At 39.6% G+C, this 26,128-nt stretch overlaps 2 protein-coding genes across 6 annotated transcripts in view; both read right to left on the bottom strand.

Annotated features, from left to right (window-relative positions):
* The window catches only part of ANAPC4 (anaphase promoting complex subunit 4), a 36,036-nt gene extending 33,575 nt beyond the window's left edge, over positions 1–2,461 (bottom strand). The window contains exons 1-2 of the mRNA XM_058546829.1: positions 2,383–2,461; positions 2,153–2,291 (exon numbers count right to left, since the gene is read on the bottom strand). Of these exons, the coding sequence (XP_058402812.1) occupies positions 2,153–2,281 (129 nt within the window). The 5' untranslated portion in view covers positions 2,282–2,291; positions 2,383–2,461. The remainder of the gene's footprint in view (positions 1–2,152; positions 2,292–2,382) is intronic.
* Positions 2,462–2,564: 103 nt separating this feature from the next.
* ZCCHC4 (zinc finger CCHC-type containing 4) overlaps positions 2,565–26,128 on the bottom strand; it is a 61,869-nt gene continuing 38,305 nt past the window's right edge. The window contains exons 9-14 of one of the 5 annotated variants that reach the window (XR_009220949.1): positions 24,626–24,747; positions 24,057–24,132; positions 22,501–22,552; positions 21,841–21,985; positions 17,534–17,767; positions 2,565–2,834 (exon numbers count right to left, since the gene is read on the bottom strand). Coding sequence is in view for 3 of the 5 variants with exons in the window: in XM_058546826.1 (XP_058402809.1) it covers positions 17,632–17,767; positions 21,841–21,985; positions 22,501–22,552; positions 24,057–24,132; positions 24,626–24,747 (531 nt within the window). In the remaining 2 variants the exon portion in view is untranslated. Of the gene's footprint in view, positions 2,835–6,627; positions 7,956–17,063; positions 17,768–21,840; positions 21,986–22,500; positions 22,553–24,056; positions 24,133–24,625; positions 24,748–26,128 lie in introns of those variants that run through there. The other 4 variants (XR_009220948.1, XM_058546826.1, XM_058546827.1 and 1 more) reach the window with 4 other exon arrangements.

Genomic DNA, 26,128 nt, shown 5'->3' with positions numbered 1-26,128 from the left:
GCTCATCCCCAAGACTCCATGCTCTTTCCTGAGCCCATCTCTGCCATTCCTATGTCTGAAACCCTTCCTCTGTGCTCTAGAATTCATGGTCTGGTATCATCAAGATCTCCTATACCTTCATTCTCTTCTCTGAACTGTGCTTCTCACCTGAGGCCACTGCTTTCTCGCAGCGTTCTCAGGTGGTGGCTGTTTTGCGTCCCACATCCCCTGGACTACCATTGGGCTAGGACATGAAGTAGGTTTCCTCCTTGATGCTTGACGCCATTTCTGGATGATTTTTCGTCTCTAAAATCCTCTAATTTTGAATCACACGCAATCAGACCATACCACCTGCTATCCCAGTTAACTGCAGCTGTCTACAGACCCCTAAGCCATTCCCCTCATTCCCTGAAGATGTGGACTCCTGGCTCTTCCATTCTCTCCAACACTATTCATCATCATTCTTGGTGATTTCAAGAACTACAAAATCCTGGCTTTTTAGTTCTTAACTACCTCTCCTCCAATGATCACATCTTCTACCTCACTTCAGTCACTTCCAGGGTCACGCCCTTGACCTTGTCATTACCAACAACTACAATGTTACCATAATCTCAGTTTCAAACTTCCCACTTTCCATCCACCACCTCTATCTTTCCAGCTCATCACTACTAATACCCAACTCCAATTCTTCAACCTCACCATGTCATACGACCTATTGATTCTACCACCTATTCATTGTTTCTCACCCAACACATGCCCTCATTTCCCTCCTTAATCAGGTTAGAATCCAAGGTTCATCATGACAATAATTCCTCTTGCATATAACTTAACCCTCTTGCATCTCTCTTCCTTTACCAAACTTGCAAAACAATCCTGGTTAAACCCAGCCATGCCTGCACCCACATAGCTGAACAGAATACAAGATGCACATACAACCACGCTCACTGCTTTCCCTCAAACTACAAGACCATTGAATTTGGGTGGCTCCTAATACTAACCAGTAATCTTATTAGGCTTCCCCAGTCCACTTGCTTTGTCAGCTTTTCCATACCTTTCCCTTCTCCTCAAACTTCCAATATTTTCTTCTCCATCCTCACTCCTAGATAGTGCTCTTTCTTCTTCACTGAGAAAATGGAAGCAACAAGTGCCCACAACACATCTATCTGATCACACTGATGCCCCTATTCTCTCCCTTCCCTCCTACTGCCGTGGCTGTACTATCTGTGCTCCCCTCTAGAGCCATGACAGAGCTCCAAAGCACCCTGGCAGAGGAGGGAGACTAGAAGATTTGATGGAGGGCCTGAGAAAGGAGACATCAATAACCTGGGGACAAGTCAACATAGTGACGCAGCTTTGCAGGCTGCTAAGTTTCTCTGGCTGCTGAGTTTTCCTTACCACCTAGTTTCCAAGCTTGGCTGCACCCAACACAACTCTCACCTGACCAGATAACTATCAGGAAATCTGCCAAAAGGCCAAAGGAGGAAAGATGCACAGGTGAAGGTTCCTTACAAAATTGCTGCCAGGTAGCAAGAACCCTTACGAGAAAGTTGGGTACAACCGGGTTATACTTGATGTTGCGTAATATAACCTGAACTAGAAACGCTGACAACCTTCATGCACATTCCATTAGGAATTCAGTAAAACGTCACTCCCTGTGTAATTTAAAGGGATTTTAAATGGGATGTGGCTAACCAACCCGTAGTATAAAATATGGACAACAGAATACAGATTCTTAAACATATCCTCTGTGGCAGCCACATGCACGCACATTTGCACACTGACAATAATTCATTTTTCTTCTGCTACTAAACTGTAAGCAAACTTAGGGCATGGTCTGTGGATCTACTACTATGCCTAGCTCAGGAGTGACACATCATGGGCTTTTAAAAAGCCCATTTAACAAATAAATGACTAAAAGAGACCTGGGAGGCAGGATTGTACGATGATGTTAAGCTGTGCGAAAAGAGTTGTCTTCACCATAAAATACGGAAAATGGGCATATAAATTATTTTTCCCGTATACGGTCCCTTATCCTTTCACTGAAAGTTTACAGCTGGCCGGAAGGGAGGGGCGGGGTAGACAGGTGGCCCGCAAGTCCAGAGAAGGGGAAACTGAGGCTGGGGCAGTCTGTGACGCGCTCCTCTTCTCGGGGTTTCCACGCCGGCTCACTCACCTCGCCCGCAGTGTTGGCCAAGGCAATGAGGTCCCGCTTGGGTGACCAGACGAGGAAAATGATCTCCTGCGGCAGCTGCTTCTCTCCCACCACCCGGAAGGACGGGAAGCAGGTCGGAAAGCGCAACATGGGGGCGGCCCTGCAACAACACCCCAGTCGGAGGCCAGCAGGGGACCCCGCCGCCGCCCTCGCCCGCGGCCCTCCCCGGAGAGCCCCGACCGCGGGGGTACCTGTCACATCCCCTCGGCAACCGACACGGCCCGGGCAGCCTCTCTCCCTGCTCGGCCGGCTGCCGCCGCCGCCGCGCGGTCCGGGCACTTCCGGCGCCCGGACTTCCTCGCGAGAGGAGGGAGGCGGCGCGGGCGCGAGCGGCGGGCGGCTGGACCCGGATGCGGAGACTGGGCCGCGGGGCTGGAGGAGGGCAGGCGGCCGGGACTCTGAGGCCGCGCTCCAGTCTGTAGGTAAGGCGTGCCTACACGTGTGTGTGCTCGCCCGCAGTTTTTTTCCGTTTTCCCGGAAGTTCGCAGATACGGGTGAATGGACAGTCATAGGTGTAGGGGTGAGGCCTCAGAGACGAAGGGAAGACGAAAAGGAACGGCAACTTTAGGTCCTGACCAGCTGGAGCCCCCTGTGACAGTCTCTAAACAGGTAGTTCTCAGTCCTGGTTGCTCCGCAGAATCACCTGGAGAGATTGTTTTTAAACCCCTTGGCCAGGCAGCACCCCAGACCAAGTAAAAGAGAATTAATACGAGAGGGGACCCAGCATTTATTAAGACTCGCTAGGTGATTCAAATTTGCAGCCAAGGTGGGAGGGCCCGGCTCTAAAACCTCTGAGGTAGGCAAATATCTTGATTTTTTATCCCATTTAAGCCTCACAACTTACGGGTAGTAGTAGCCCCACCATAATAAATGAGGACTGTGGGCTCATCCAGGATTTATCCCATAGCGATTTGAGCATCTACGGTGTGAAACAATCTGGGACTACACTTATGCACGGGGCTGGGTTCTGCCCTAAAAGGCTCACTGGTCAGCCTGGCCGACATGTAAATCAGAATCCATCTGATGCTTCTTTATACAGGACACATTTAAATGTGTCAGTTGTGTTTCAAGTTCCCACAAGTTATGACCTGGGTTGAATCTGACAGTATCATCTTGACATTCTTGAATTTAAAATCTATGGTAAAAAAAAAAACTTCTACTTGTTCAAAGGGGAAAGAGGCGGCATGATCTTCCACTTTCAACAATCCCCATCTTCTTGCCCTCTATCTGGATCTTGCTCCTGGGAAGTAGGTTACAGAGGTAGACTATGTCATTCAGCAACAAATATTCCAGGCACTGTTTTGTGCCAGGCACTGTTCTTAACTCTAGATTTGATGCTTGCCCTGCTCCCTCTCACAGATGGGCTTTTTCCCTTGCCTTTGCTGCAATGTAGCATGTCCTCCAACTTCTTGCAGAGGCAGCATTTTTAAGGCGAGAATGGACTTGCCTTTGTTATTCATGAAACGCATTTTCGGGTGTTAGTGTTCTGGGGTGGCAAGAATGGATAATCTGGATGGTGGGGGTCTGATATCTATCCACTTAACATTCTCATGGAAACTGTATGCCTATTTTCCTGAAACTTATGATGAATATGAACCCTCATACAACACATGCAAAGGACTGTTAATACAGGTATACATACACCGTGCTATGGGACATGCATATTATGAAGACTTCACAGCAGAGTATGCATTTCCCGGAAGGTATTACAGCACAGGAAACAGCACAGGTGTGGAGTTCCAGATGTGGCCGGGAAACAGCAAATAATTTTATATGGCCATAGAACCTCATGTGTGTTGGTGGGAGTGGGGGGCAGGGATTGTTACTGGAAATGATCCAAAGTAGCCATAGAACAAGAGCTATTAACACATAGTGTTTCCAGCCTTTTCTTTCTCCCACTGCCCCATAAAGATTTTAGCTTGACCCACTCCATTTCTTTGCGTTCCTCATTCTCTAAGAAAAACACTGCTTAGTCAAATTGGTTTATTTGTGCTTCTATGGCATAGAATCAAGAGGAAAGGGGAATGCCAGAGATCGGGCATCAGTCGTTTTTAAGGAGGCACATGGAAAGTGGGAAGGGGGTGGGGAGGGAAATGGAAGGGAAAATAGACTTCAAGAAGAATTTCCATGCTCTGTGTATCCTCTTCCTAGTTCTTGAAAAATAAAATGGAAGAACTAGCTTTTTTGAAATAACTTTTTGGTAGCAAGGCTGTTTTCTTTGATCGTTACACCCCTTGGGCTAGCTCATACTGAGGGTATCTTTCCACATGTTATAATGGTATGGGGTTGGATTTTGAAGGGCCAGGCAGCTGCCAACAGAGATTTATTGGGGGGGGAGGGGCGGTGTTGTTGACAGCATCACACTGGTTCATTGGTTATTCAGGACCTTAAGTCTTGTGACAAGGGTGATGATGGGTTAGAAAGGAAGAACTGGAGGTGTAAAGATGGCAGGAAGACTAGTTGGGAAGGGTGTGAGTCCAGAGACATTTCTGAAGTAGAATAACAAGAACTGATTATTGATTTGATTGGGGAATGAAAGCAAGGGTTGGGATATTTGGATGCACAGACTCAGGAAAGAGAACTGGTTGTTCTTGGATTAGGGGCTGGGGTATGAGGGGGAAGGGGGGGAAAGTAGACCAGAGCAAAGGAGTTCAGTGAGGACTACCTTCAGGTGGAGGGGTGGTGTGAAAATCTGCAATGGCCAACAGGCAGCTGGAAAGGCAGATTTGAAGGGGAGGGGTCGGGGCCTGAGCAAAGATGTGGGAATCCCTGTGTCCAGGGATGGAAGATGGAGTGTGTGGGATGTGACTAACCTAGGCCATATGAAAGGCTGTTATTTTGAAGTCATAAAATAGGTGAAACATACAAAATAAGCAAATTGACTGGATTTGCTGGAAAGAGAAATAAATGTAGATGGTGGTTGGTGTTAGAACCTCTCTGCCCAGGGCCAGCCAGTATCATGGTGGTTAAGTTAATGCGCTTCGCTTTGGCAGCCCAGAGTTCACAGGTTCAGATCCTAGGTGTGGACCTACACACCGCTCATCTGGCCATGCTGTGGTGGCATCCCATATACAAAATGGAGGAAGACTGGCACAGATGTTAGTTCAGGGCCAATCTTCCTCACGAAAAAAAAAAAAAAACCCTCTCTGTCCTATGACAGTTGTATTCATTAGGCAACAAAAAAAAACCCGACTCAAAGTGGCACAAGTAACAACTAGAATGTACAGTTATGTGCCACATAATGATGAACCACATATATGACATGATTCCATAAGATTAGTACCATTTATCCTAGTTGTGTAGTAGGCTATACCATCTAGGTTTGGTAAGTACACTCTATGATGTTTGCACAACAATGAAATCGCCTAACTACACATTTCTCAGAATGTATCCCCATGGTTAAGCAACACATGACTGTACTGGCTCATGTAAATTACAAGTCCAGCAGTAATGCCAACTTCAGGGCAAGCTAGATCCAGCAACTTGGTGTCACCAGGGACCCTGCTCAGGGTGTGCATCTCACCATGTGGTTACTGGAAGACTGACAACAGCAACTGGAGCTATATGCTTCCTCATTCAGAAGGACAACAAACGCCTCTTCACCAATCACAAGACTCAAGTCCTAAGCTTCGTCGTGATTAAACCAACATTACGAGCCTAGCTGAAATCAATCACAGGTAAAGGGGATGGGATTATGTCCCAAAAAAGTCCTCCCCCAAGAGCTGGAGAGGATGTCAGTCATCCCTCTCCCAAACCCCATGGCAGGCACACAGTAGGGAGGGTGAGAAGATGGTGCTGGAGCAACCATTCAACACTGTTCAATATGACAATCCACCATGACTACTCAAAGGCTAGTTTTAAGTATGAAGTGCATTTGGGAGATGTTCCATCCTGGCAGAGTGAGACTAAATTGTTTCAATTCATAGTGTTTTGTTTGTCTCCCACAATCACTTCAGTTGCTGTTCTGGGAAAGAAATTCAGAGACCAACTCATGTGACTCCCATCTGGAGGGAGAAGTTCTAATAAGAGCTACAGAACCAGTATTCATCTGTATAGGAATTTATCCTGATGGGGTTCAGGGCAGGCTGCCCCAGATGCGCCACTCTGGTATGTGGATTATTTCGAGCTGAAGACAATAAAGGCTCAAAAGACTCAGGAAGAACATTTGACCTTCCCTCAAACTGCCTAAAAGAATTTAACATAGAAGGCCTGTTCCAGGAAGGAGATAATACCATAAGACAGCCATACTATAATGTAAAATAGGTGTCTTAGAGAGGCACCAACAAGCCCATTTTTGGCCCACCAAAACTTGTTTAACAAACATTTGCATTTCCATCTCCATGTAAATTGTCTTCCTCCCCTCTGAAATCCCAAACCACTACCCCCAATATCCTCCTTTGCCTTTAGCTGAAGATGATATTTAACGTGGTGGCTTTGGCTAGATGGCTGAGTTGCTCAGTTTTCCTGAGTTTCTCCCATGTATACATGTTATAAAGCTTTGTTTGATTCTCTCTGTTATTGTCTCACGTGAATTTAATTCATAGCCCAGCCAGAAGGACCTAGAGGGTAGAGGATTTGTCTTCCTCCCCTACAATCCTAAGGAAATAAGAAAAGATTTGGTTTTAAGTATGTTCATCATAGAGTCATTTACAATAGGGAAAAAATACAAACAACTTAGATGTCCAACCACAGATTAATTTTTTTTTAAATATGGTACATCGATACTGAAGAATACTACTATTGTGGTAGATATAAAACGATGTTCACAACATGTTTCTAAAAAGGAGAGGATTACAAAACAGTATGTATTTACCATTCCATTTTTGTGGGGGAATTTTAGAGTGTGTCTGTCTGTATAGCTATTTAGACAAGACTATCTGACAGAACATACACAGAAGTTGTGACAGTGGTTACCTCTGGGTGGTAGGATTAGAGTTGCTTTTCATTTTCTTTGATTTACCTGGCTCATGTATTAATTGTACAGTTACTAGGTAGCACCTTTAGTTTCCTTTGTCCTCTTTAAGCATGTGGAATGTTCAGGCTATCTCTAGTTTTCTCCCACTCCTCGCCTCCATGTTTGCAGATGAAGAAACTGGCCCATCTACTCAGGCTTAGTTTCTGAGAGACCACCAGATGTTACACTTCTAGTCTGCAGGGGTATTAAGCAACTAAACAACGTGAGAATCTTGTGACTGTCCAGCTAATGTCCAGGGATAAAACTCAGCTCAGAGCTCTGAGAGCTGCTTGCTCACTTTTGATGCTTTTTTCCCTCAGTCTTGCTGAGTTAACATTTATACTAAATCGCCTGAAATCAAACAGTAGAGATCTTATCTTCACTTTATTGCAACGACCTTCTTAGCTGACCCTCAAGTAATTTAACCTATGTCCTAATGTTTCAATTAAAATCAAATCAAATAAGTGACATTAGATTTCCCTTTGCATTTTGAGCAAGCTTTGCTTACCTAGGCAGCTCTAAGCGTTTTAGCTTCTTACTCACATAGCTGTTAGGGTTTTGAGGCATAAAGTGGTATATTAAATGGTACTTCTATTCACTCAATCTGTATTTATGAGCAGCTACTACTTGGAGGGTGAAGAAATGTGCTAGCCTGGCTGCCCGCTTCCCAAGGTTGTGGGAGGAGGAATGAGGTCATACGTGCTGCCGTTGGTTGTCTCTATAATATCACTGTGTGCAGGGCACATCTCTAGGAGCCAGTGAACACACATAATGATGTCCATAGGCCCCTGCCATCAACAAGCTTCTAATCTGTACAGGGGAAACAAGTACAAAAAGTCATTCTAATACAGGGCACAATTTAAATAGATATAAAAACTAAAAGAAGTATTAATGAAAAGACACAAACATGCACATATTTTTATTTCACTGGCAAGAGATGTACTGTTCCACTGGAGACACCAACAAGGACATCGCAAAGGAGGTGGCACCAGACCAGGACCTTTTGTAGGCTGTGATTTTATATTTAAAAATTAGTCAAACTTCTCCCAAATGCCTAGTATTTTGTAGATTACTTTGAAGGGGCCAGACATCAACTTAAGTGTTTTTCTTAAAATAACATGAAAACTGAATTATTCTAAGTGTAAAGACTTCCAGATCAGGCTGCCAATCTTGCTTACACAGTACATCCCAACATTTAAACTCTCGGTGTTAGGACAGTCCTGCTATTGACTCGAAATTCCTCCCAGTATTGTTTAGGTCTATTTTCCTTTTTTCAGTCCTATGGGAAAGAGGAAAGAGCAAATCCTCTCCATATCTTAGGCATGCCTACTGTTATGGACCGAAATGTGTCCCCCAAAATCTATACATTGAAGTCCTAACCCTCAGTACCTCAGAATGGGACTATATTTGGGGATAGGGTGTTTAAAAAGGAGATTGAAGTAAAATGAGGTCATTAGGGTGGGCCCTAATGTCCTTATAAGAAGGAAATTTGGACACAAAGAGACACCAGAGATGCACACACACAGAAGAAAGACCATGTGAGGACACAGTGTGAAGGTGACCATCTGCTAGCTAAGGGGAGAGGTTGAGAACCAAACCTGCTGACACCTTGACCTTGGAATTCCAGCCTCTAGACTGAGAAAACAAATTATTGTTGTTTAAGCCACCAGTCTGTGATATTTTGTTATGGCAGCCCTAGCAAACTAATACACCTATCTGAAAACCTCTAGAAAAATCAACGCTTTCATCAAGTCTTTATTGAGTACCTACAATGCATAAGACACACTTATGGGTACTGACATTAAGAAACTGAAATCTTTTGGGGAAATGGAATCTGTAAATATAATCACAGAATAATACATGACAGGTGCCTCAAATATGGAGCAGAATGCCAAGAGTTTCAGAGAGAAGGGTACTGGTTGGTATCAGGGACTCACTGCAAGACTTCCCAGAAGAGAATGGGATTGGGCCAGGGCCTGAAGGCTCCATAAGACTTTAATAGATGGCTTTATGAGGGAAATATTTCAAACAGAAAGAAGAGACTGGGATGAAAAGATTGGGGCATATTGGAGAAATAAATTAGTCTAAGTATCAGGCTAAATGTAGGAAGAAAACTGAAATCTGATCATTCAGGGCCTCAGAATGACTTTGTAGTTCATTAAATGTTGTAATATAAGCAAAAAATACAATGAAATTTAGCTATAATTATTTAAGAAACTGGTCCCTTTGGATTGAGGAGTACCAGCATCATGGCAGGGTGAGTTGTTCCCTTTGTCTCTTCCCTCTAAGTTACGACTAAAAGGACATTCATTAACCAACAGAGGATTCCCTACACAGCACAATGGGACATCTGAGAGATCCACGAAGCCATACATCTGAAGGTGGGGGGAATGGATCCCCAGGAAGCAGTGGAACTAGGTGAGCAAACCCCTCCCCCTCCCTAGAGGCAGCGATCTAGGTTGCAGGTCCTTACACAGTGGCTGGCATGACTAAGAGTCAGGGGCAGCCCAGCCTGTGCATGAACACTTTCAGAGTGGTAGCCCAGCCTACAGGAGCACCCACTATGCCACGGCGGCACAGCCCATGGGAATGCTCCCTACCAAGTGTCATGGCTAAGCCCCCACGAAGGAGCCCCCCACCAAGCGCAGCAGCTCACCTGAGCTGCCTGCAAGTGCCGAGCCAGCGTGTGTGCAAAAGAAAGTGCCCCTCCTCTCCCGCCTAGTGCACCAGCTCAGCCAGTCCACTGCTGAGCGCAGTGGTCCCACACCAGAGCAACCTGCTGACTAGGCACAGAGGTCATGCCTGTGCATGTGTGCGTGACCTGCCAAGCAGCTTTGGCCAGTGCACAAATGCAGAGGAGCCCTACTGGCGCAACTTCCAGCAGATGGGGCAGGATCAGAAACCACAGCTTCTGCCCCCTCAAGCAGTGGCAGGTGGAATCTGCGATCTGATACTACCACAATGTGCCGGCAAAGGATCAATTCATCAAACACCATGAAGAACAACATTAACACTCCAGAGCAGAGGAAAAATGACAAGTCTCCAGAAACCAATCCTGAAGTTACAGAAATTTACAATCTAAATGACAGAGAATTCAAAATAGTTGTCATAAAGAAACTCAACGAGTTACAAGAAAACTCAGACAGTTCAATGAGCTCAGGAATAAAATTAATGAGAAGGACTACTTCACCAAAGAGATTGCAACTCTAAAGAGAAAACCAAACAGAAATTCTAGATTTGCAGAACACAATTAATGAGATAAAAAATAATCTAGAATCCATTAAAAATAGAGCTGATGTTATGGAGGACAGAATTAGTGATTTAGAGGATAGAAATACAGAAATGCTTCAGGTGGAAGAGGAGAGAGAACTAAGATTTTTAAAAAATGATGAAATTCTTTGGCAAATATCTGACTCAATTAGGCAAAGCAACATAAGGATTATAGGTATTCCAGAGGAAGAAGAGGAGAAAAGAGCAGAGAGCTTGTTCAAAGAAATAATAGCTGAGAATTTCCTAAACCTGGTGAAGGAACTGGATTTACAAGTACATGAAGCCAACAGAATTCCTAATGACATCAATGCAAAAAGACCTTCTCCAAGGCATATGCTATTAAATTTGGCAAAAGTCAATGACAAAGAGAAAATATTAACGGCAGCAAGGCACAAGAAAATAACCTACAAAGGAAGCCCTATCAGGCTTTCAGCAGAAACCTTTCAGGCTAGGAGAGAATGGAATGATATATTCAAAATACTGAAGGACAAACACTTTCAGCCAAGAATACTCTGTCTAGCGAAACTATCCTTCAGATACAATGGAGAAATAAAAGCTTTCCCAGATGAACAAAAGCTGAGAGAGTTCATCACCACTAGACCTGCCCTACAAGAAATGTTGAAAGGAGCCCTCCCATCTAAAACTAAAAAGCAAAGGTTTACAAAACCTTGAGCAAGGAGATAAACAGAATCATAAAATTTCAGATATATCAGAATAGGTTAGTAAACACTTAATTATAACATAAAATACAAAGGGAAGGAAAACATCAAAAATAACTATGAACACTTCAATTTAGTCACAAACTCACAGCACAGAAAAGAACAATTTGTGACAACAATAACTCAGAAGGGGAAGAGGAAAGGGATGGAACCTGCTTAGGCTAATGGAGATAAGAGGCTATCAGAAAATGGAGTATCTCCTCTATGAGATCTTTTATACAAACCTCACAGCAACCACTAAACAAAAAATCAGAGCAGAGCCACAAATCATAAATAAAGAGAAAACCACCACAGAAAACCACCAAAATGAAATGGCAGAAATACAAGGGAAAAGAAACAATGGAAATATAGAACAACTGGAAAACAAGAGATAAAATGGCAATATTATGCCCTCATATATCAGTAATCACTCTAAATGTAAATAGACTGAATTCTCCAATCAAAAGACACAGAGTGGCTGGATGGATTAAAAAATATGCTGCATCCAAGAAACACAGCTCAGCTCTAAAGACAAACATAGGCTCAGGTTGAAGGGATGGAAGATGATACTCCAAGCTAATGGCAAGCAAGAGAAAGCAGGTGTTGCCATACTTATATCAGACAAAGCAGACTTCAAGATAAAAAAAAACAGAGACAAAGAGGGGCAGTATATAATGATAAAAGGGACATTCCACCAAGAGGATATAACACTTATGAATATATATGCACCTAACACAGGAGCACCAAAGTATATAAAGCAACTATTAACTGACCTAAAGGGAGAAATTGACAGCAACACAATAGTAGTAGGGCACCTCAACACCTCACTTACATCAATGGATAAATCATCCAGACAGAAAGTCAACAAAGAAACAGTGGCCTTAAATGAAATACTAGACCAGATGGACTTAATAGATATTTATAGAACATTCCATCCAAAAACAGCAGAATACACATTCTTCTCAAGTGCACATGGAACATTCTCAAACACAGACCATATGTTGGGAAACAAGGCAAGCCTCAATAAATTTAACTGAAATTTATGAAATTTATTATATAAATATATTATAATTGAAAATTAAGTGAAATCATATCAAGCATCTTTTCTGACCACAATGCTATGAAACTAGAAATCAACTACAAGAAAAAGGCTGGGAAAGTCTCAGATATGTGGAGACTAAACAACATGCTACTGAGCAACCATTGGATCAATGAAGAAATCAAAGGAGAAATCAAAAATTACCTGGACACAAATGAAAATGAAAACACAACATACCAACATGCAGCAAAAGTGGTGCTAAGACGGAAACTTACATCAATACAGGGCTACCTCAACAAACAAGAAAAATCTCAAATAAGTAATCTTAAACTACACCTAGCAGAACTAGAATAAGAAGAACAAAGCCCATAGTCAGCAGAAGGGGGGAAAAAATAAAAATTAGAGCAGAAATAAATGAAATACAGACTAAAAAAACAATATAAAGGATTAATGAAACTAAGAGCTGGTTATTTGAGAAGATAAAATTGACAAATCCTTAGCCAGACTAAGAAAAACAGAGAATCAGCTCAAATAAATAAAATTAGAAATGAAAGAGAAGAAATTACAATGGATACCGCAGAAATACAAAGGATTATATAAGAGAATACCATGAAAAACTATCTGCCAACAAATTGGATAACCTAGAAGAAATGGATAAATTCTCAGACCTCACACAACCTCCCAAAACTGAATCAAGGAGAAATAGAGAATCTAAATAGCCCAATCGCAAGTAAGGAGATTGAAACAGTGATCAAAAGCCTCCCAAAAAACAAAAGTCCAGAACCAGATGGCTTCTCTGGAGGATTCTATCAAACATTCAAAGATTTAATACCTATCCTTCTCAAAGTACTCTAAAAAATTGAAGAAGATGGAACGCTTCCTAACTCATTCTGTGAGGCCAACATTACCGTGACACCAAAACCAGACAAGGACAACATAAAGAAGGAAAATACAAGCCAGCATCACTGATGAACACAGATGCAAAAATCCTCAACAAAATATTGGCAAATTGAATTCCGCAATACATTAAAAGGATCATACACCATGATCAAGTGGGATTTATTCCATGGACGCGGGGATGGTTCAATATCCGCAAATCAATCAATCTGATACACCACATTAACAAAATGCGGAATAAAAATCACATGATCCTCTCAATAGATGCAGAGAAAGCATCTGACAAGATCCAACATCCATTTATGATAAAAACTCTCAATAAAATGGGTATAGAAGGAAAGTACCTCAACATAATAGAGGTCATATATGATAAACCCACAGCCAACATCATACTCAGTGGTGAAAAACTGAAAGCCATCCCTCTGAGAACAGGAGCAAGACAAGGGTGTCCGCTCTTGCCACTCCTATTCAACATAGTACTGGAGGTTTTGGCCAAAACAATTAGGTACGAAAAAGAAATAACAGGTATGCAAATTGGAAAGGAAGACTCACTGTTTGCGGATGACATGATTCTATATATAGAAAACACTAAAGAATCCACCATAAAACTATTAGAAATAACCAACAACTCCAGCAAAGTTGCAGGGTACAAAATCAACTTACAAAAGTCAGTTGCATTTCTATACGCTAATAATGAACTAGCAGAAAGAAAAGTCAAGAATACAATGCCATTGACAATTTCAACAGAAAGAATAAAATATCTAGGAATAAATTTAACCAAGGAGGTGAAAGACCTATAGACTGAAAACTATAAGACATTATTGAAAGAAATCGAAGATGACATAAGAAATGGAAAGATATTCCATGCTCATGGATTGGAAGAATAAACATAGTTAGAATGTCCATATTACCTAAAACAATCTATAGATTCAATGCAATCTCAATCATAATGCCAATGACATTCTTCACGGAAATAGAACAAGGAATCCTAAAATTTATATGGAACAACAAAAGACCCCACGTAGCCAAAGCAATCCTGAGAAAAAAGAACAAAGCTGGAGGCATCACAATTCCTGACTTCAAAATATACTACAAAGCTATAGTAATCAAAACAGCATGGTACTGGCACAAAAACAAATACACTTATCAATGGAACAGAACTGAAAGCCGAGAAATAAAACCACACATCTATGGACAGCTAATCTTTGACAGAGGAGCCAACAACATACAATGGAGAAAGGCAAGTCTCTTCAATAAATGGTGTTGGGAAAACTGAACAGCCACAAGCAAAAGAATGAAATTAGACCATTATCTTATACCATACACAAAAATTAACTCAAAATGGACTAAAGACTTGAATGTAAAACCTGAAACCATAAAACTCCTAGAAGAAAATATAGGCAGTACACTCTTTGACATTGGTCTCAACAGCATCTTTTCAAATACCATGTATACTCAGGCAAGGGAAACAAAAAATAAACAAATGGGACTACATCAGACTAAAGAGCAAAGAAAACTATGAAGAAAATGAAAAGACAACCCACCAGCTGGGAGAAAATATTTGCAAATCATATATCTGACAAGGGGTTAATCTCCATAATATATAAAGAACTCACACAATTGAACAACAAAAAGACAACCCGATCAAAAAATGGGCAGAGGATATTAACAGACATTTTTCCAAAGAAGATATACAGATGGCCAACAGGCACATGAAAAGATGTTCAACATCACTAATTATTAGGGAAATGCAAATCAAAACTACAATGAGATATCACCTCACACCTGTCAGAATGGCTATAATTAACAAGACAAGAAATAACACGTTGGAGGGTATGTGGAGAAAAGAGAACCCTCATACACTGCTGGTGGGAATGCAAACTGGTGCAGCCACTATGGAAAACAGTATGGAGATTTTTCAAAAAATTAAAAATAGAAATACCATATGATCCAGTTGTCCCACTACTGGGTATTTATCCAAAGAACAGGAAATCAACAACACAAAGAGATCTATGCACCCCTATGTTCATTGCAGCATTATTCACAATAGCCAAAACGTGGGAGCAACCCAAGTGCCCATCAACTGATGAATGGATCAAGAAGATGTGGTATATATATTGGAATACTACTCAGCCATAAATAAAGACAAAATCATCCCATTTGCAACAACATGGATGGACCGTGAGGGTATTATGCTAAGTGAAATAAGCCAGACAGAGAAAGACAAACACCATATGATTTCACTCATATGTGGAAGATAAAAAACACATGGATAAAGAGAACAGATTAGTGGTTACCAGAGGGGAAGAGAATGGGCGGGTGGGCGAAAGGGGTACAGGGGCACATATGTATGGTGACAGATAAACATCAGACTATTGGTGGTGAGCACGAAGCAGTCTATACAGAAACTGGTATATAATAATGTACACCTGAAATTATACAATGTTATAAACCAATATGACCTCAATAAAATAATTTTTTTTAAATGTCCCTTAAAAAAGCTTAGAAAGTTTTATCTGTCAAATTTCAGGGATTGTCTTCTCTTGCTGTTTTGAGTAGGTATTTTAATGTTCAGATATGCAGATTTCTAATTAGAACAAATGACTTCATCTCCCATCACACTTTACCTCTCAGAGACATTTTTATATCCTATTACTTTATTCTCTGAGAAAAGAAAGAAGAGATTAAGTCCTTAAAATTAGTAATAATTGAACACAAGAACAGAATCAGCAAATTAACTATTTTTAGCTTTCTAAGGTAACAAAGTTTTAAAATACATAATTCTTGTTTATAATTAATACCATATTTCCTCAATTCCAGGATGTACTTTTATTTCACATTTCAATATTTCTGAAATAAGATACGTCTAAAATTTAATATGTATAATTAATGAGATATGTAGTTTTTCCCCTGAAAAGCTATGATTACATCAATAGTGCATTTTACAATTGACCGTATCTTAAAACTAAGGAAATATGGTGATGATAATAAACCATTGCCCATCAGGACCCAATTCTTCAGCAGTCATCGTCCCTTAGGTATCTGAGTTTCAGGGGAGATTTCAATATATTTTAAATGGACACCATGCAAGTCAGGCAATGTCAATATCCATGCCTGAATCAGAGAAGGGAACCCTCACGGTGAGTCTACAAGGTTCATCTCTCATCCAATCACCTCCAAATCTGCTCCTCCTATCACCATAGCAACCCATGGAAAAAAAGGGGGCAAGAGAAGAGTTTTCTGATGCTTGTTAACCCAGGAGCTTAGCTCATCTTTTGATGTCACCTGATGTACACCACTAACACACTGATCAGGGCCACGCGTGAGTATTCCACGTCAGACATCAAACAGTCCTAACTTAAACACCAGATGGAATTTAAATACCAGATGAGGGCAGTTCTTCCACCTTTACTCACAGGACTCTAGCTAATCCCAAGCAAAGATGCCTCCAAACTTGCTCTAAACCAGTTGTTTGAGAACAAGAGAAAAGTCATTATGCAAATGCAAGCCATTCAAAATTATTCAGTCTTAAGGAGATAATGTCAGATGCCTAGCAGAGAAATAGGGAGATGAACTGCGTGTTCTCAGAGTTCAAACTACTCCCTTCAGTGCTATAAGACTGGAACAGTGGATGATTACCATTAGGGCTCTGTAGCCATCTTCACTTGTTAACATTTCTCACCAGTAACAGGAGAACTGAGAGCCAGGCACATGTGTCTCATTTAATTCAATCACAAAACAAACCTGAGGTGTAACTGCTATTATCCCTGTTATGATAATGAAGAAACGGGCTTCTAGAGAGTGAATGACCTGGCCAAGGACACACAGCCAGGAAGTGTTAGTCAAATTAGGAATGAGGAGTTTTAATCACGAAACTATTCTGCTTTCTGCTACTCCTTTACAAAGAGAGACACTTACTGCCTAGGTTAAAAGACACTGAGATGACAGAAGTCATAATTCTAAATACCTCATTATTTAGCTGATTCTATACCATCAAAGGACAACTGCAAAAAGTACATGAAAAATAAATATTTAATAATAATGCAACCAGAATTATAATCTTTATATCTTTAGACTGCCTTTGTCAAAATTCCTTCCATCATCTTCAGACTCTGTCTAAAAATAACTATATGCTGTAATTCTCTTTACAAGTGGAGTTTAAGCCATTGTACAATATTTTAATATTTAATTTAAAACATTTATATAATTTAACATACGCTTATGTTCAATGTAAACAAAACCTCAGGTTTCCTTTTCATTTTCTTCTGACACTTTCTGAAAAAGAATGGTGTATTCCCATTTTTCAGATAAAAGAGGCTAAAATAACATGATTGGAAGAGATTTAAGAGAGAAAAAAGGCCCAGAGTGAGCTAGTAAAGCAGCTAAGGATGGAGCAACTCCCCAGGTCTCCAGAGAGGCTGCTGAGGGGGTCTATAAACCAGCAAATACCACCTGCCTGTTATCCAGCTTAGAAAGGCTCATACCTCTGAAAGCGACAGAATTTAAGTCCCGTGTGGCACTTTCAGAAAATGGCATCAAAGGCTGGACTATAAATCTTTCTTATTCTCAAGTCACTGGACATTTAAGAGCAAGGATATTGATGGGCTCTTTCTTTCCTTTTCTTCTTCCCTGTAACAGATGTATGATTCATGGATTGTCCTTTAGTGGTCTCCATTTTCATCTTATTACTTTTTCTTTGCTTCTGCTTTCTGACAGCTCTGAAAAACAAGGTGCTAAATTATTTTGTAGAATGAGCACAGTGAATTATGTAATTATGTTGAAGTTTAATTAAATAGCTAACCAAATAAGAAAACAGAGGGAAAGAATTTACTGTATTATAAGCATAAATCCTCAGAATCCTAACCATAATAACAAGGAGGTAGAGGCCTGACCAAGCAAAATGTTTGAGAAAAGAAATTTCTTTGAAAGATGGTTACTACAGATTTAGAACAATCTGTCTGAGACAAACACACTACAGAGGTAAATAGTCAAGCCAATGAGTTAGAATTTGGTTGGGGGGGAGGTTTGGTACATCTGTACTGCTCAACTCAGCACTTCAATCTCCAAATCGCCGAATTACATTTTTCAGAAAAAGGACAGATAAATTTGGCAGTTAGCAGAGGTAGAAAAATGAAATAGCACAATGGAAAAAACTGACAACACTAAAGAGGCCCAACTTATAAGTCTTACAGCTAATTTTCCTTTCCTCAGTGGGGTCTTAAAGTCCTGACGTGCCACAAGGGATGCCCACATTTAGTGGTCTCTGTCTTCCTGAAGACTAGCTTCAAAATGAACAAGTTGGAACTCACCCTCTAAAAACGTTAAACCACTCAGAAAAAAACAGATCCTTTGCTTCTGGTGCCCTCTGAACTAAGTTACAGGCAATCTATAGCTGAGAAAGATTACTGGTCTGTTCATTCACTTTCTCCAAGCTAGCAGAATCATGCCATTTATCATATCATGAAGCAAGGAATGGGCTGGGGCTGCCAGCACTGGCAAACCTGGAAACTTCCCATGGCTACCCAGCACTATCAGTCATTAGATTCCCTTCTCCTAAACCACAAGTCCCAGGGAAAAGCTTACTCTTGATCTTCCCAGGACCAACCTGGGAAAGGAGCTTCATCAACAGTATATAATCCCCCAGTGGACCAAACTCAGGCCTCACTTATTGTTCATTCAGCATATAAGTTAAGTGTGAGGAATACAAAAATGAATGCATAATCTTTGCCTTCAGAGAGCTAGGAGACTGACACAAGGCAGATGTCACCCTTCCCTTTCCTTTCCCTAACTTTTTTTAGGGGAAGAAATTGAGGCTATGAAATCATCCAGGGAGGAAGTGGCAGAACTAGCTTGATTCTAGAACCTATGTTCCTAATTACCTTGATACTATATACTCTACTATAAATTACTCAGGTACGTAAAATGCTAAGCATATCATAATCACTAAATAAATATTAGCTATTATTAATAGCTCCATATGACTATTATTCAGAATTTAGCTTGACAACTAAATTTTTCCATATTTAGATTCTGCAGTATGGACTGGGGTGTTCTATCAGTTCAAAATAAAACACTCATCTTTATGCTGTTTTGTGCATGTTATATAAATCTCCTTTTGGCCCAGCCATTTTTTAAAAGTAGGATAATGTCCTGATAAGTGATGATTCAGCAAATTTAATGAAGTATAATCTCTTGATGGCAAAGTCAATGAAGCTATGCATGCCTGTATACAAAATTTAAACAAATTTTCTTTGGCTTATCCACTTAGAAGAAGAACTAAACATGAACCAGATTTCATTAGAGGATACAGTAAACACAAACAGAAAGAAAATATTCATTTGTAATATGAATAAACAAAACTTTCCAGAGATAAAGTCTTTCAACAGGGATGAACTGATTGAGTATAAATCAGTTAACTGTTTTATTTTGCCTTAAAATTAAACTGACCTAGCATTTGTCCTCTTAGTCACAGATATTTATGTAACTAATAAAATGAGCTTTAACCACAAGAGGGAGCCAGCATCATTCCAGTTCACAACCAAAGGAAAATTAATACCAAGGAAAAACAAATTAATATGACAGCTATAAAATACATAAGATGAAAAGATCTTTTATGCCACATATGCTAAAAAGGGTATTAAAATTATTTTTTACTATTGTAAAACTTGTCAATTTCATTATAAAAAATTTTTTAAAGCAATACCTGAAGATAACTATTAACAGGAGTTTAGGAGTCTTCTCTGAGAGAAGAAAGTAATACTATTTAAGAATTATCAGGTATACTACAGCCTATGGGATTTGCTCTTTGAATTAAACTTTGCAAAATCTAGTACAAAAAGACACTAGATGACTTCCCTCAATGAAAACAATATATTTACTACCAAATAGACTAGCCAGGGTTATTTAAGAACCAATGAAGAGCCTTCACTATATCACCAAAATGCAAATTCAGTTTCCATGTATCATGAGATCATAGAATCAAAGGCTGAGCATGTTACTAGCTCTTGTTTTCAACCAGAATTACACTGTAAATAGTGTAACAACCCCAGACAATAGTTTATTAGGTTGTATTCTATTTTTGAAGGCTTCTAAAGAAAAATATTTTACAAGATTCTTTAATAGACCTCTTTAATTAATTTAAAAAATTCCACTTCTACTGGATTACTTAGTGGAAATATTTAAAGTAAATTTGAGGGTCGGCCCCGTGGCTTAGCGGTTGAGTGCGCATGCTCCGCTACTGGCGGCCCGGGTTCGGATCCAGGCGCACACCGACGCACCGCTTATCCAGCCATGCTGAGGCCGCGTCCCACATACAGCAACTAGCAGGATGTGCAGCTATGACATACAACTATCTACTGGGGCTTTGGGGAGAAAAAGGGAAAAAAAAGGAGGAGGATTAGCAATAGATGTTAGCTCAGGGCTGGTCCTCCTCAGCAAAAAGAGGAGGATTGGCATGGATGTTAGCTAAGGGCTGATCTTCCTCACACACACACAAAAAAAGTAAATTTGATAAAAAAGAAAGAAAAAGAAAAAGGCAGTTTAAATAGTAGGCAGAATTCAAATGGCTGGGCCTTAATGGAAAAAAATAATTTCCACTGACCAAAAAAGTAAAAAAAAATAAAGGGAAACGAATTCTAACACAATCATAGTTACTAAAGCATCAGATGCATCTAATACTAATAGATTTTTTTTCATCACAAGTCATTTGATAGCTCAAAATTTTTATCCTAATCTCAATTTTCATGTAATGTTAAACTTGGCTATCTGGTTTTCATATCAATAAAACAAGAGGATGCAATACCTATCATCCCTTTTAGTTTAAAAAAAAAACGTGTAATCATTCAAGTTAGCCCAGTTGAAATAGTAACAGTTTTTCTAAATATGCTATTGTCATTGGTATAACTTTGTTCTGAGTTATAACCAATGCCAAATATTGGTAGAAGTGAAAATAATCATAGAAAAAAATGATAAAAATTATAACTTTTATTTATTTATTTATTTTTTTTGTGAGGAAGATCAGCCCTGAGCTAACATCCATGCTAATCCTCCTCTTTTTGCTGAGGAAGACCGGCTCTGAGCTAACATCTATTGCCAATCCTCCTCTTTTTTTTTTCCCCAAAGCCCCAGTAGATAGTTGTATGTCATAGCTGCACATCCTTATAGTTGCTGTATGTGGGACGCGGCCTCGGCATGGCCGGAGAAGCAGTGCGTCAGTGCCCGCCCAGGATCCAAACCCTGGCCGCCAGTAGCGGAGCGTGAGTACTTAACCGCTAAGCCGTGGGGACGGCCCCCCAAAATTAAAATTTTTAAGTATTTAAATATTAAATATCTAAATGTTTTTCTTGAAGTCTGATATAATTTAAAGAAATAATTTCATTTTCCAATGTATCCACTGTGGAATTACACACTGCATTCCATCTGAAATGCCTTCTCCAGCCTTATCTGCTATCACTCATTTATATCCGATCTGTCCCGACTTAAACTTCATGTCCTTCAGTAAAGCCTGAACTCTCAGCCCACAAATTATAATTTCACATGAACCACAGGAGATATAAAGGTAGCCATTTTCTACCTTCTATTTTGCTTATTTTCATCTCTTACCTGTAAAATTTTAAGCTCTTTGACTCATCTCCATATCCTCCCTCCTCTGTCTATGTAAACAATACGTAAGAGTGAAAGCAACAATTAATTTAGCACTGCTGAATCCTCTAACTATTGCATACTTTTGTGGATTGCTCTGTACAAAACAGAAGGAAAATTTTTTTCTAGTAAATAAAAGAATTCAACTAACTTGTTAACTTTCTTAGATGTAGAGATGTTAGGGCAAGTACTACGTTTATGATCTAATTCACCACAAACAAAGCAGCCGTCTTTAGGGCCCTCGCAAGAATGATCTGGAAGAGCACAGTGATTGCAAATGCTACAGTGGATCCAGGCTGTAAAATAAAAATTAAGTTTTAGAAGAGGTTCACTTAATGTAATTTTTCATTTTATTAACCTTTATGATAGGGAAGCTAAATAGTGTTTACTTCAAATATTTTGACTCGTTTGCATAGCTGGTTATAATTTGGCTAAAGAGGTCAAGGTTAAGAGGTTGGAATCCCACGTAAACCAGCTAACTTCTTTCTGATACATGGCAACAAATTCAGCCCTTCTCCAATGAGTCATGAGCTGAGAGCCACTGACACAACAGGGGCTGGCTGAATGACACAAAGCCCTATTAAAATAAGCCAAACCAAACGCCACACTGAAGCATGTTAGCAGTCACATCCCTCTATGAAGGAGAGAACATACATTTTGGTAATTATAAAAATTAAAAAGCCAGTAAATTAATGCAGGTCTCCATATTAATTTTTTTCTTTTATAAATACAGTTAAATAAAAATCCTATTTAGATGAAGAAAAATTCAGATGTTTTCATAGGTTCTCAAGCACTATGTCTTAATACTTACAAGGCTTTACACACTTTTTGCAGAGAAAGCAATGGTTCCATTTCCTGCCATCCTACAAAAAGAATTTTTAAATTATGTTTAATTCGTCACTAAAAATCAAGTTTCACAATTAAAAATTAAAATGTCTTATTAAAATCTGTGTAAATTATTCATTCCTTATTTCTCACTTTCCAGGGCTTCACAATTAAATACTTTGATTTTAATATATGCATTTCTCCACTCAACTCAAATGCCTCCTTGATGGGTCCCAATTTCCTTAAGTCTAAAACTGGGGGATTTATCTAAATGATCTTGAAACTCCACTTCAGCTCAAGCAACTCAATCTGCACAAAAAAGGACTCAATGAAAATTTCAAGAGAATTAATGATTCATAATTTTTATTGTCTATCTGGCATAATCCTTAATAAATTCATATTTGAGAACTTAATATAATTTAGAAAGGCAGCGATTATAGGTTACTATTTGGGTAATTTGCTAACTGTGAAATAAAACATACCTAGAAAAGTGCATAAAACACATATGTCCAGTTTAATGAGTATTATAAACACTGATTAACTCCAAAGGTGAAGAAATAGAATGCCACTGGCCCCCAGACACGTCCCCAGATGCCCCTTCCCAGGCCAGCATTCCTCCTTCCCCTCTGAGTAACACCTGTTCTGTTTCTGTGATGGTTACTTCCTTGCTTTTGTCTATTTTTACCACTTAGGTGTGCAACTCTGAAAAATAAAGTTTTGTTTTCCTCATTTTGAACTTTGTATGATCTGGGCATAATTTTTTTAAGTGAAGTATACAGATAATGTCTAAACTAATTGAAAATATATGTAATCAGATGTGTTACCATAGTTAAAAACAAGTATAACCTGTAATAAAATTATAAAATCATGAAAAGTGTACTTTCTAATAGTTATAAAAATACAGCCTCTCCTTTGGAGAATAATACATGCTTATCAGCCAAACTAAACTTCACATGTTCCTTCTGACTGGATTTAGTTAAAATAACAGAGCAACTTAAAAATAAATAAATAAGAGGTACATCCCTTGTAGTCCTTCCTCATCTGTAAAAAGCGAGGAGTAACTGTAGCTATCTACTAGGGCTGTCGGGAGGACTAAATGAGTTAGTCTACGTCAGTACAGCTCTTAGGAAGGGCCTGGTTCATAAAATGTGCACAGTACATGTTATTAGTTGCTACTTCATCAGAACAGTGATGATATCTAATAGTTCAGTGCCTTATTTGAAACACCTTAATTTTGCCCTCAACAAAATTTAGCACTCATTTAGTGCCTTATTTGAAACACTGTACTAATAATTTTAGCAGTTACATACAGTACCATATAAAAATGAATTCAAATAATGTTAATGACGACGCAGGCAACTAAGTATTTTTAAAAGCCTGCTATACTTTATAATTAGAATATAAAATATTATATTAAGGTATAATTAATAAATAATAATACAAATTATAAAATTAACAATATTAAACAAATGTAATAAAACTAGCAATCTAAAATAAAACCAAATATATTTGAATAAAAATGCATTCTAAAGAAACCTATACCTTGGATGTGCAAGAATTACAGTGCTCACAGTGTTGATTCTCTAGGGAAACATATCGTTGACACAGAGGGCAAAATCTAAGGAGGAAAGAAAGACTTGGAGAAATCAGCTGCATATACTTATTGAGATTCATAGAGGAGACAAAAGTTCACAAGGCACTTGTTAACAAAAACTGGGTGTAATCCGAATTCAATTCAATATAAAATTATGGGCCAAATTTAAAAGTAATAGAAGAAGTACATGAGTCAAAAGCTTTTTTTTTTTTTTTTTTTGTGAGGAAGATCAGCCCTGAGCTAACATCTGCCAATCCTCTTTTTGCTGAGGAAGACTGGCTCTGGGCTAACATCCATGCCCATCTTCCTCTACTTTACATGGGATGCTGCCACAGCATGGCTTAAAAAGTGGTGTGCACCAGGGATCCGAACTTGCAAACCCCAGGCTGCCGCAGCGGAGCGTGCGCACTTAACCACTTGTGCCACCGGGCTGGCCCCTCAAAAACATTTTAATGTTAGATATGTGAAACTTTATTTTAAGTGACTCATGTATTTCAAGGTCCCACTGGGATCTTACCTATACCCTTCTTCAATAGGAAGGATTATTTTGTTGGGTGGAATATTGGTGAAAATACGCACAGGAGACTGTTTCCGACCTGTCTTTCCATGTTTATAAAGTGCATGATTATCATAATCGACCTAGAAAGTTAAAAAAAATTTAAACAGAAAATTTAATCAAATGAGTCAACATTCGTTAAGATTCTTTAGGCAATAAATGAACAAGCTGATGCCAAGATACAAGTTAAACCAAAGTATTTAATAAGAAATTCTTAAAAGCAAGAGTTTACTTATTAATCAACAGCCTCAGAGAGGCCTCTATGGCAGTGAAATTTCATTATAAAAAAGGTAAAATTTGTTATGACAAATACATGTCACCTAGTATTAAGAGAACAACTCTAATCTTTTATTCAATACAACAGACTTTACAAGAACGGCTATTATGTAATTAAGAATTTAGCTTTTGGCATTAAAAAATTCCACCTTTGAAGATATGCACCAGCTTGGTTGGAGCTTTTCATTTTTTGTTGTGAAATTCACTACATAACATTTTTCAGCTTACCAAGTCTCAGGACAGCCTCAGTATAGCCTCCACTACCCTGTTTGACAGAGCACAGGTCTGGGAGCCAGACAGTGGTTCTGCAACTCACTTGTTATGTGACCTTAGGCAAATTTGCATAATTTTCATCTGGAAAAGGAGGTTACTGATACTTAGAGTTGTTGTGAAGGTTAAATGAGATAATGAATGTAAAACAGTGAGTTCAGGGCCTGGTATATGGTAGAGACAGACAGAAAGATGGACATGAAGAGAGAGATTCAGAACTACAGTTGTCCTCCCCACGATGACTATTGCAAACATTTACCTCTCTCCTCAAGATCCCTAACTCAACTTCCAGTTTCAGCAGATTATCTTGAAAGTAAACTGAAGCTAACAAGCATGATTTCTATTAGCTTCTTGCTCCCGTCTCCTTCAACCTCTCTATTATCTATACACATTTTCAATTTGGTTTTAAACCTGCTATGAATCCAACTGGCCACTAAGTCCATCTTTCTTTAGATCAGTAATTCTCAAAGTGTAGTGGCTAGATCAGCAACATCAGCATCACCTGGGATCTTGTTAGAAATGCAAATTCTCACCCCACCTAGGACCAAATAAAACAGAAACTCTGGTATTGGGGCCCAGCAATCTGTATTTTTAACAAGCCCTCCCGGTACACTAAAGTTTGCGAATCACTGCTTTAGATTATCCATAAGAACACCATGAGATTTTTATGAGGTCAATACAGATAGATCCCAACTTGCAAATAAGTTGTAATGAATTCTTACGATTCTAGAAAAGAATACACTTAAGAATTTCCAACAGAACTGGCTTGCAAGCTAGGTATTTAATAAGCAAATCACAAAAATGTAAGGAATGGGGAGCAGGCCCCGTGGCTTGGCAGTTGGGTGGGCTACTGGCGGCCCGGGTTCAGATCCCGGGCGCGCACCAATGCACCGTTTGTCCGGCCATCCTGGGGCGGCG

This window comes from Diceros bicornis, chromosome 8 (assembly GCF_020826845.1).
Source record: "Diceros bicornis minor isolate mBicDic1 chromosome 8, mDicBic1.mat.cur, whole genome shotgun sequence".
Taxonomy (NCBI): domain Eukaryota; kingdom Metazoa; phylum Chordata; class Mammalia; order Perissodactyla; family Rhinocerotidae; genus Diceros; species Diceros bicornis.
Note: the sequence above shows the minus strand (reverse complement) of the source record. Positions and strands in the feature narration are given on the sequence as shown.